Source organism: Pelobates fuscus, chromosome 5 (genome assembly GCF_036172605.1).
Source record: "Pelobates fuscus isolate aPelFus1 chromosome 5, aPelFus1.pri, whole genome shotgun sequence".
Lineage (NCBI taxonomy): Eukaryota > Metazoa > Chordata > Amphibia > Anura > Pelobatidae > Pelobates > Pelobates fuscus.
In genome coordinates this window covers 339,444,651-339,457,150 of record NC_086321.1, presented here as the reverse complement: position 1 = coordinate 339,457,150, position 12,500 = coordinate 339,444,651, and the positions used below count along the sequence as shown (strand labels likewise).

The window sequence follows — 12,500 nt, the reverse complement described above, 5'->3', positions numbered from 1 at the left end:
ACTCTCATTTAGTACTTGGGCACTCTCACATAAAGATTTCTAGTTTGCATTAGACCGCAACTTTTTAAAGTCGACTGCTGCCAGTTCTGTGTCTGTTGTGTTTTATTTCTCTTAATTCAATGCATGTTTTTGGAAAATAAAGCACTCATTGTTCCAATGTCCGATTTCAGCATCTCTGGCAGTATGTTGTCTGACCATGTAAAATAAGATTTATAATTTGCGATTCATTACAAAATGTATTTAACAATTTGTTTATTTTGTTTGTTTCAGGACTACAACAATTGTCACAGGATCTTTTTTAGATGCTTTTCAGAAAATCGCGGATATGGCCATTAACACAAGAGGTAAGTAAAACGGAATATTATAATGAATAGTCTGAATAACAATCCGATACCCTAAGGCTTGATCTAGAGAAAGTGATTTGGAGGTTGAAGTTGGGCAAGCCTATTCACATTTACTGTGACAGCATTGTCTTGATGTTTGAACATTACAGAAGACCTATTTGTGTCTGGGCAGAAAAATGAATTGTTTCAGCCCAGCAGGATGTGGTGTCTAACATTCCTTATGATGACTCTGTGTACGCTCTGTGCCTCCCTCCCCTTCCCAAGACGTGGCTTTGCAGCCCTGGTTACCTGGTATGGTTGCATGCCATTAGTAAGTCTGTTAAACTGTTTTCCATTTGCTGTAGGGCATAGGCAGGCAAAAGGTATCTCTCCAGCTGTTGTAGAATGCCTGTGGTGCTTTGCTAGCCTAAAGCTAACAAATCATTGTAGGAGATGTAGATTTAAAAACTTTAGGGAGCAGTCCATGCTGCAAGTTGTTGTTAAAAGAGATTTTGTTATAAAACCTTTATAATATCATGTGCACCACCCTATCTACTGCAGACCCAATCGATTAACGTGTAACGGTGTGGAATCTTTGTATATGCAATCTATCAATGCTTGGTGATAGAAACATATAAATAATGGCATGTTTTTTTGTTTTTTTTTTTGGTTTGTTTTTTAAACCACATGGTGGAGAATCATTTTTACCAGAAAGTGATCTAAAAATGGTGCAGTATTTATACTTTTAGTCTGTAATGTTTCTACGTATTTTACTGAAACATAGAAACATAGAATGTGACGGCAGATAAGAACCATTCGGCCCATCTAGTCTGCCCGATTTTCTAAATACTGCTAATCATTTAGTGCCTTTGCCAGAATTGAAAAGCCATCTAAATATCGTGTTTAATGTCGGCCTTGAAATTCATTTACTGCTGCCTCACCTGGGTGGACTTAACAAATATTCTATGAATACTGTTAAAATACTGTATTTACGCAAATCTAATGCGCCATCGAATCTAATATGTACCTCAATTATTGAAACCTGGTAGCTGAACATTTTTTTGCTGGCGAATGTAATGCGCATTAATACAGGAAGATTCTACTATACAACATTGTGCTACAATGAAAATGTTTATTGCCATAAAGTAACATTGATATTTCAATGTTCGTGTTACAAGTCTATCTTTTCTTAAGCTGTCTTTCAGGAATGAAATTTGCCTGTATGAACTTGCCAGAATGAAGTTCGCCTGTTTAAATTCACCAGTTTTAATTTAACTGTGTGACTTAGCCAGAATGAAATTCACCGTAAAGTTTCGAATTTTGCCCCGACTGTAATGCTCCATCCAATCTAATGCGCATTCAAATTTTGGAAACTTTATTAAAAAAAAAAAAAAAAAAAGGTGCACATTAGAAATACCGTATATACTAGAGTATAAGCCGACCCGAATATAAGCAGAGGCCCCTAATTTTACCCCAAAAAAACTGGGAAAACATATTGACTCGAGTATAAGACTAGGGTGGGAAATGCAGCAGTTACTGGTAAATTTCTAAATAAAATTAGATCCTAAAAAAATTATATTAATTGAATATTTATTTACAGTGTGTGTGTATGAATGTAGTGTGTGTGTATGAGTGCAGCGTGTGTGTTGCAGAGCCTTGGTGGGGGTGGGCAATTTTATTATTATTATTTTTTTTTATTTAATTATTTTTTATTTAATTTAGTTTTTTTTTCGTCCCCCCTCCCTGCTTGTTAGCTGGCCAGGGAGGGGGCTCTCACTCCCTGGTGGTCCAGTGGATGGGCACTGTGTAGGAGGGGGCTGGCAGAGAGTTTACTTACCTCTCCTGTAGCTCCTGTCAGCTCCTGTCAGCTCCCTTCTCCTCCGTGCCGGTCCGTGCAGCTCCCTCTGACAGCTCACACTGTAAGTCTCGCGAGAGCCGCACTATGACCCCGCGGCTCTCGCGAGACTTACACTGGGAGCTGACAGAGGTGCTGAACAGACCGGCGCGGAGGAGAAGGGAGCTGCAGGAGAGGTAAGTAAACGCTCTGCAGCCCCCACAGCCCCCAGTCTGTATTATGGCAATGTAAATTGCCATAATACAGACATTGACTAGAGTATAAGCCGAGTTGGGGTTTTTCAGCACAAAAAATGTGCTGAAAAACTCTGCTTATAGTCGAGTATATTCGGTAATTACAGTATTCTAGTGATTTTGTTCCCGTTTAACAGCTATTTCTCTTTACCTCATGGAGGAATTGCAGTTGACAAATCCCAATGACTTTATTTTTTTCTGCAGCTTGCAATATTCCATCACTTTTCTGTTGTAAAAAATGCAGAGGATTTGTGAATGTTATATGATCTGGTCAGTTACTGATGTTCAAGATCTATTCTAATGGAAATATATTTATGATGTTTAAGACTTGGGATTTGGGGCCTTAAGCTGCAAGGCTTTGCGACATGCTCTAAAATATGCTGCAGCTTTAAATGGTAAGGAATTTGATATAAGGGTGAGACATTTTTCTCTCATGAATGAAGAGATTTTATTATCATTATTGCTGGGATATTATTATATTTGCAATTCAGGTCTATGTTCTGTAGTCCTCTGTAATGTCCAAGGTGCCTATGCTGGCCTTTTATGCAGGTAAACGGTGTGTGATCCATAAATGTTATGCCACCGACATTTGTCCCTTTTGCTTTTTGAGCAATGGAAAGATTTGGAAAAAAGTGTTGCATCAAAACCTTTCCAAAGCAGACAGTTGGAAATGAAAAAACGAAACATTTCACAATGTCGGTTGTGATCGATTTTCCCAATATTGCTCAAACCAGAACATTTTAACTATCTTATTTTGATACCGTTGCTGCCTTGTGACTGATGTCGTCTGCAAAAACACATGATGTTTTTAGATTCAAGGAGCCTAGCAATAACAGAATAGTTGTGTATTTTGCTCTCCAATTTTACGAGGAATAGTGGCAGTACCCAAAGGGATCTTCTAATTTATGGTGGCTGAGTAAACCCGGCAATAAGGATAAAGAAAACTAAAACATACCTCTCATACCTTTTTAAAAAGGTTGTCCAATGAATGACACTTCCGTTCTCAAGTTAAAGTGCACCACTTGTAGCATACGTTTATGTATCTTTAAAAAAAATTATGGATCTATTGCTATAAAATGTTTTGATGAAAAGTCCCCCACCTACACATTTTGACCTTCATGGCCTAGACCAGGGATAGGCAATCTTCGGCACCCCAGATGTTGTGGACTACATCCCCCATAATGCTCTTACACACACATTATGCTGGCAAAGCATCATGGGAGGTGTAGTCCAAAACATCTGCAGCGCCAAAGGTTGCCTATGCCTGGCCTAGACTATAGGCCATGAAGGTCAAAATTTTGTAGAGCATGTTGAGGCATTAAAGGGACACTGTAGGCACCCAGACCACTTCAGCTCATTGAAGTAGTGTGGGTGCTGTGACCCTAATGCAGTTCCAGAGAACAGACAGGGCTTCGGGAATCCAAACTGACTTTTGGTCCGTTATCTGACGCTGGACGTTCTCACGCTCTGTATGAGGACCTCCAGCTTCAGATTTTCCCTACAGGAAAGCACTGATGTCTGCGGGGAAGGAGCGTGGGCGGAGCTTGTTTCAGGTAAGTGAGTGAAGGGGTTTTAACAACGCTGCGGAAAGGGGGAGGGGGGGTTGTTTCCCTTTTCTATTACAAAAACCTTTATGTTGTAATATTGTGACTATACATTTGGTTTGAATTGAAAGCATACTTTTTTTTGCCAACAGTTATGTTCCTAGCATTAAAAGGGTTGTTTAGATATTCTGCTGCAGTTTTTTCTTTTTCTGTAATCCATGAACATTCTGTGTACTTTGTTCGGTTTGCTGGTCGGATAAGTTAAGATTCCCTAGAATTGATGATGTGGCAGTATATGTGTAACTTGAAGGAACAAGAATTTCATTTCCTTGGAAGGACAGAGCCTTAAAAATATAAAATAGGCCTGCTGTGACCTGTCTTATTTTAACCAGAACAGTTTAAATCAGGGGTGTCAAACTCACTTGTAAGGGCGGATCAAACTAGAAAATTAAATTAAAATCTGAAATCGCAGAGGTCCAGTGCAATAAAACGCAAAGTAATACATATTGTGTATGCGTGTATTACAACATTCTGCAGCAACAAATCTTGGTAATCTGCTGTGAGTGAATGCGTATCCTTTTAGATAATAAAAATCATGTGCCCATTAGCAACAAAATAAAAACTCACTGATTTTGTTTTGTAAGACCTGAGCTGGGACTAACTATGAGGCAAAGCCCATTCTCACAATTTTGTATGAATACTGTTTTAATAGTCGTGGAATATGACATCACTTATAACCCATTGCCATTCACCACTGTGCTATTTCCTCGGTGAATATAGTATCCCTTCAATATCTTAAAAGTACGGCAAACTAGAATATGCATGTGAGTTTCATCTTCTAAATTGAGAGAGCTCAAAATTACATTGCCCAACAATTGGGTTGTGGATAGAACAATATGTAGGATGGTTTTCCGTAGTAAGATGGCAGTTCTTCTACTTTTTTAAAAAAGTATGGGGAAGAAAGAAGTAAGACTCATAATAAAAGGTATCCTTGTGTTCTGTTTTAATTTGGCCAGGCATAGAAGGTGGTAATTCCATTGTGCGTTACATTTAGTACAGGAGAGCAAATGTTTTTTTTTGGGGCGGGGTTTGTGGGTCCAGCATTCCCGGGCCACTTGGTCGACGAACTCTTGAAGAAGCAGTGGTCACTGTCATTGAAGGTTAAGGAAGAACAATCTCCACACGCTAACATAATTTTAACCTTGTCAAATTTTAAGATAAAAAATATATATATATATCTGTCAGTGGTCTGGGACATTAGAGTAGTGTTATGGTTTCTGGCCCACTCTGTTGTTTCAGTTTGAAGGGGTGTGGAAGCTATTATAGGACCAGCTTTGGTAATTCAGAGTTCCAGTGGTTCTCATATTATTTTGTTGACTTCTGTTTTCAAAATCGTCTTCTCTATGAGTGTGGAAATTAGAGATTCTTGTTGACATTGCTATACATGGAACTTGTGGTATCCTTTATCAAGAAAACTCCTTGTTCTCCTTTCCAGCAACTTTTGACAGTTGGGGACTTTTTTATTTATCAAGAAAACCTCTCCACACCCAGTAATAGTCTGTGATTGAGCAATGAGCTGTGCAATTGTGACTTCGGTGGTAGAAGTTAAATGACATTCCACACCCATACACCACTTCAGTATCTCATTTTAATTCCAGTATATAAAAGTGATGACACTTTTAATTAAATTCTGAAACATCTCATAAGAGGTTTGCTTCCTCATTCCGTTGGCTTCCCTGAGCTAACGAAAATTGCAGGCGTGCTCTACTTGAGCGCACCTGCTTCTCCCCCATTCCGCCTCTCATAATTTACATCATACCAGCAGTCTTCCTGTACGCTGATGACGTGCATACGCGTGCAGTGGTAGAGCGTCAAATACTTCTTAATAAGGAGCCTCTGATTGCCTCTTTCCCTGGGTAAGCAGGAAAGAGCTTGTGAAGGCTTCCGTTTGTAATAACTGTAGCCTTTTCAAGCTCTTTTTAGATATACCCCCAGTGACAACATGGGGGGGTATTTATTCATTGGGGGCATATATGCTAGATTGATCACTCCTCCTCCCGTTTTTGGATTGGAGTGTTCCTTTCACTTTGTCTCTATGAGGCTGGAATCAAAGGCCCCCAGTTATGGACTTCAGCAGTTTTTTCTACATATTCGTTTTATGGGACAGTATGCGTTCACGGTTTGTCACGTGTGGATTTGCTTTAAAATGTTTAGTACTTAACTGTTGTTATTTTAGTGCATTCTACTATATTCATTTTCACAGTGTTTTCTATTAGAAGGGGGAAAAAAGGTTTGGTGTAGAGAGGAAAGTCAGTGGTTCATTTGATCACATACTACTCTAATTAGGATATTAACCCTTTAACGGGCCCTTGATTTACCTAGATTGTCATAATCCCATAAGTGGACAGAACTACAACAAAGAGTGATGGGATTGCCTTCAGTGTGGCCTGAAATGCAATATTTGGTAGAGGAGCCAGGCGGAGTGTGGAAACAGCTAAACATTTCTAGGTGGGTGTAAAGTGGCCCATAGGGGGGCCCAGTAATGACTATATTGCGGAGCTTCACGAAGATCCCTGCTTTGGGTGTGTGGTTTGCTGGGATCTCCGTTGTATTTGTGTCAGTCATTTTTTCAAGAGTTTCCACTGAGTATATAGCTTCACATCCCATTCACATGGTTGTTTTGATGTGGAAAAAGCACACCCACTTTAAACTGTCTTTTCAAGCTCCCTTCACGTGATATTCATATGATCATTTGTCTGTTGGGAACTCTGCATTCTTGTAGACCAGCCATGAGCCAAGTCAAACCACTAGCAATACGTAACCCTTTTAGCACCAAGAGTTGTCTGTCTAGTTGGCACTTACAATGTATAGTGCTTCACCGATACTTTATTTTTAACCCCTTCTTTTCCATTGAAAGTGCCAGCGATCCTATGCAAACTATCAGGTGCCATAGGTTCACATACTATGAGTTCTTGTGCAGTGAGAGTGAAGCACAACTTCTCCATCATGGGGAGCACAGCTTGCCACTCTGATGCTAAAATGTGGACGTGTAGGCATATTCATGCAGTTATTTTACAGCTGCTATAAATAAATGAACAGAACGGAGGCCTCTGCAATAAACTGCTTGTAGTTCATGGAATGACACATTTACTGCACCAACACACATAATTTTTATTTATTTTTTATAATGGATTGTTTATTTTATTTTATTTTGACTGTTCTGATTTTTACACAGTGTTGCTGAAAATACCTTGAAACGGTTTGTTTGATCTGGCTTCATATACTAGGATTTGAATCTGTTTTTGGCTGCCACAGTGTGTGTAACTGCAAAAGTGGTGCTCCCTGAGGCGAGACTCTCCTTTTGAGGGTGCTTTGAACTCCTGGTTTAAGCCTGTCCCTCAGTGTTGTCAGACAGCCCAGAACCAGAGATTTGGGTTACCTTTGTAAAGTGCAAGCTTTGCGTGTAGGCCCAACTTGTGCTGAGCTCTTGATAATGCATTAATTGTAGTATGTAATTTTGAACCCACACTTTCTCTTTAATTACAGAACCAAAATCACTTTTTAAAAAAGGGAGTAGGGGGAGGGGAGTCTGTCGGGCACACCACCGTTACGGTAGCCCAATCGCAGAGAGATGTTGAAAAGCAGTCCTGTGTTGAGTTTGCACAACAAAACCATATGTAATAAAACACTTCCAGTACACGTATTGGTGATATTTCTCAGGTGCCCCCAGAAGTGGAATAGGACCCTCAAATCTGGATCGTCTCGCCAAATGCAGGACTGTTGGGAGGTATACAAACCTGTACGGTTTTTAAGAGTATTCCCCAAAACCTGTTTCAATAAACATATTTTTGCACTTCATCCAACATTTTCTGTGAACTTCATGCACCACCAGTAGATCAAATTTGTGTTTTTAAATTTTTTTGGCAGATTGCTTTCCTGGACCCTTGTTTCTTTCAGAACATAACGACCAGTCAGTTCCCAAATTTAAAGTGAACTTGTTATGGGAAAATTAACTTACCTGCAATCGCTTCCATATACATTGAATACACCAAATATCATAAAGACACATGGTGTATTCAATGAAAAATATGATATTTTACTCACTTTTCCTCAATTGCAGGGCAGCTTAGTGGGTGTTACTCTTGGTGTAACACCCACCCCTTGGCCGTCCTCACTCTGCCTGTGCTCCACGTCTGTTCTTCTTTGTTTTGCCCTGCTTGGGACGCATCCCCAATCAGGGCAAATCTTGTCGGTGACTTCAGCATGGTGGCTTCGTTTTCAGAGTCAGAAAGAAGTGACTTCTAGATAGGGAGTTACCATAGCAACCATAGCACATGTGCTGTGGTTGCTCTGGGAGAAGAGCAGAAGGACCTGTGGGAGTTCTTTTCTGATCTCCCTGGCCAGTCAGTGCCTTGGCACGCTGAGGCATTGACTGACAGCTGAAAGAAAAAACTATTTTTAAATAGGTTTTTCTCTCCGTATACATACATTTGCTAGCTCAATGTATAGATAAAATCTCATGCTCCGTCTAAGCATGAGTTGTTTGGGCCATGACAGGTGCCCATTAAGATGTGTATTTTTCATAAGATCCTTAAGGGTATTTCGGATCTCGTAAAACTTTTCATTTTACCACCAACTCTTACCATGATGTCCATTACTGATGATACTCAGAAGATGTTGCATAGAATTAAAATCAAGATAGCAAACAAAGGGCCTGGTAGGCAGGTAACAAACAAGGAATAGGATAAAGAAATTGATAATGTGATCATGTGTAAAGAGTGTGATCATGTGTAAAGAGTGTGATACAATTATCTGTAGTGTACATCCAAAGGTAGGGACAGGCCTGGAAACCTGCCCAGCATAGAAATCCTCAAAACTATTAAATGAACTCTCCAGTGGATTATTTTTTTTTAAACATTTTAACAGTTTAGTAGTTATACCCCCAATTACTACATGCATGGATTTATTGGGGTTATCTAAAAACCGCTTGCAAAAGCTGCAAATCTGTTGTCTGCAGCCTTTGCAAGCTCCCCCCTTTTCCCCCAGCACAGACGGAAATACCATGAGAACATTGAGAAACCTCAGATTTTGAGTGCACGCTCACGGATTTCAGCACAAATTCTCCAGACAAACGCCAGAGAGTCTGAGGCCAGGCTGAAGTGTTCTTTGTGGGCACATTTGCTTTAGGGAGAGATGAGACGCGCTCTAGCATGTGTCCTGGCATAGAAATAAAGGCTTATTCTTATTGCAGTGCGTTATGGAATCTCCCATGAGAAAATTATAGTATTTAGCTTTGCTTCTCAACTGAGTGTCATGCAAATATCCTTAGTGCCATAATTCGAGAAGTCTGACATGGACTCCTTGTATGCAGTGCCAAGAGGGATGAACTGCACCTCTCTGACAAGTCTATAAGAGATGGTTTTCCGAGTCACTCACTTAGATGTGATTGCTTGTCATATTGGTGCTGGAATGTTTTTTTCCGGATGGATTCAGTACTAGGCAGTTTATAATCATTTTTATTTATTTATTTTGTGATTTCCACTAGTTTGTGAAAAATAACTATGCTCAGAGTGTGATTTTGTTCTATGCTAAAAGCAAAATTGTATTACTTTTGTATGCCTATTTTGTGCTTATTTTTATTTTTTTTTTTACTTATTTTTATTAATTTATTTATTCTGCTGGTTTTACAGAGAGGATTCTGACACTAGGAAAAGTTCCAAAGCGTTGTTTGTGTTACCTCCATAGAGCCATATTTTCCATCGTAACAGACTAGGCAAATATTTCACTACATTGGCCTCATTCATTAGTCCAACTACTTTGACCAAATACACACAGAGCTATTCCATGTCAATGTTGCTTCCTTTTGTAACATGGAAAACCTATCAATGAATGTAGACTTGTGTTTTAAATAACCTTATACTTTGATATGTTGTTTTTTTTTCTTCGTTTTTCAACCTAAGCCACCTTATGTAGCAAAGTGCTGTTTTGACAAACCCCCAAGCCTTTTAGTTTAGCTGAGTTCGCCCCAGATTATCTTGTATTTAATACAAAGTTAATGGGGCACTTTACTGTGATAAGTTTAACTTTTTGAAGTGGTTATAGTGACTGAAGTTCCGTGGTACCTTCCCCTTAGTCAGTGTTTAGTTACTTAAATAGGAGTCCTTGGAAGTCTGATCTCTCTCTCTCTCTGCTGCTTGGGCTGACGAAGTATTGGCTCACGCACGCAGAATTGGGTGATTGTGATTGGCTGAGAGTGTCAGCTGATCACTCTCGGCCTGAATGGATATGACTAAAGAAGTATGTAAATGCCATACCTCAAGATGGGGCTGAAAAGGATGAAATTGTTACAATGCCTAGTATTCCTTTTAGAAGCTCACTCCATGCTTTATGGTTATATACCCTCGAGTGTCCCTTTTTTAGGAGGGACAGACCCATACCGCGAGGTCCCTCTTTTCTATCCTAATGTTCCTGTTTTCTCAGAGCTCCATATTGCTGGTGTGTCTGAGTGTATCACAGAGCTCCACAGCAATAATACAGTCATGTGTGTTTAAACTACAATAAATGTGCTTAGAAATGAGTAGCGAATACAATGTTCATATTATAAATTACATTCTAATTGCAAAAATTACCTAAACTATCTCCAAATAGCCCAGCCCCATGCCACACCCCCACTCACACCTCAAACATTTACAAAGTGACCTTCTTTGTTCATTTGAAATATTTGGGGTATGGCCATGTCAATTGACTTCTCCAATCCTCTGCCATGTTTCTCTATATCTGTAGTCTAAATGTATTCCATAACATTTACCTGTATTGCAGTTTATTCGTTTCATTCTGGATGGATAGCTGTAGTTCAAACTTAAATTATTAAATAGAATTCTATCTAACATTTACTAGCAATGTGAATGTCTATATATTTGACAGGTGCACGCAAGTATAAAAAATATCTGTATTTCAATTGCTATAGTTAGTTTGTGCCTTGAAATTATCGTGTCTTATGAAAACCAAACAGTTCAAGCTGTTCTAGAGATCATGAACTGGTTCAGTCCATGTAAACACCAGAAGGAAGGCATAATGTTGTAATTATCGTGCTGTGACTGTTTTCTTCCTACTGTGGTAGCATTGTCTGTGTTTTAACATGTACACACAGGCATGACCACTAAAACAATTCATTTGCTGGGTGTGGCTGTGTATTTAAAAACGAACTCTCATGTGATGTCTAGATCAACATTTTTTTTTGTGTGTGTATCCAACTTATTTTGCAACCAGTGGCCCCCGCCGGTGTGTGATGTTACCACAGATTTTATCACTTCAGTAAATTGCATATATCTTCCCATCTAATATGTCTGCCAGAGTTATGTTCGCTGAGTGAACATGTCATGCAAAGTACTTTGTAGATGCCTTTGCATAATTTCTGTGTAACATGATGCTCAGAATGCAAAATGTCCGATCGGTAATGAAATTCTTGATTTTTCTACACAATACAAGATCATGAGGGATATGCAGAACTTGTTCCAAAAGGGCAAACCGGTCATTTGGATCCCCATATTGCCTAGTCAGAAATACTTGGAACCCCAACCTGTAAGGAAAACCACTGTCTGGCTGGGACTTGTGGAGTGGAGAGACTTTCAGAATGTTGTGGAATGAGGCATATTTCCAAATGCCATCCCTTCTAGATCCTATGGAGAGTTTTATCAACGTGTTGCCAACACTTTTGAAGTCCACTTTCCTGTGGATTTTGAGCACAAATGACCTAATCAGTCGGATTTCTTCATCTATTGCTTCTTTTGCTCCATAACCATTATTTTTCCAGCAAGGTGACTGATTTATCAGTCTTTCCGATACTTTTCCTGACAGAAAAGTGTTCTGTTTCTCTTCTCTCTTCTTCTTTTTTTTTTTTTTTTTTCCCCGACACTCTATATTTAGCCTTTTTCTGAAATGGAAAGTTTTTCTCCAAAAACTGACATTCGCTGTGAGGGAAACCATCACTCTCTGTCACTTTTAGAGCACTTCAATAAATACGATTAAAAAAAAAATGACTGCATTTAACTGTCCCTTTTCAGAACTCTTTGATAAATATCCACCCCAACAGGTATTATTCTCAGTGCACAGTAAGCTGAGGCTTTCTAACAATAAATAACTACTCTAAAAGAAATCAAACCCTCGGTTTCTGCTGCTGAGTATTGTTCTCTTGGAATAAACCGGTCCTATATTCCAGTAGAACTCCTGTCTAACGCTGTGATTAGAAAACAATGTATCTGGGAGGCCAATATAATGGAGATATTCTCAAACATGCTGAAAGTTATTCAGCAAGTTGTATAAAGGGCATCCTTTGATATCTTCTGCCCTGCTTCATTACTGTTTTTGTGAAAGGTTTGATCCCAGACGGGTGGAGCATCATTGTACTATTCAAAAATAAAAACCAAAATAAAAAGTTGCTGCGCACTATCCCATTAAAATAACTGGAGATTTTTTCTGTACCACTCCAATGGCCATTAAAGGACCACTATAGGCACTCAGACCACTTCAGCTCAATGAAGTGGTC

The 12,500-nt window shown here is 39.3% G+C and overlaps 1 protein-coding gene across 5 annotated transcripts in view; it reads left to right on the top strand.

Moving 5' to 3' along the window:
* Positions 1 to 12,500, top strand: part of LOC134611668 (protein MTSS 2-like) — a 137,572-nt gene that overhangs the window by 70,371 nt on the left and 54,701 nt on the right. For all 5 annotated transcript variants that reach the window (XM_063455786.1, XM_063455783.1, XM_063455787.1 and 2 more), the window contains exon 3: positions 271 to 344. In XM_063455786.1, the coding sequence (XP_063311856.1) occupies positions 271 to 344 (74 nt within the window). The remainder of the gene's footprint in view (positions 1 to 270; positions 345 to 12,500) is intronic.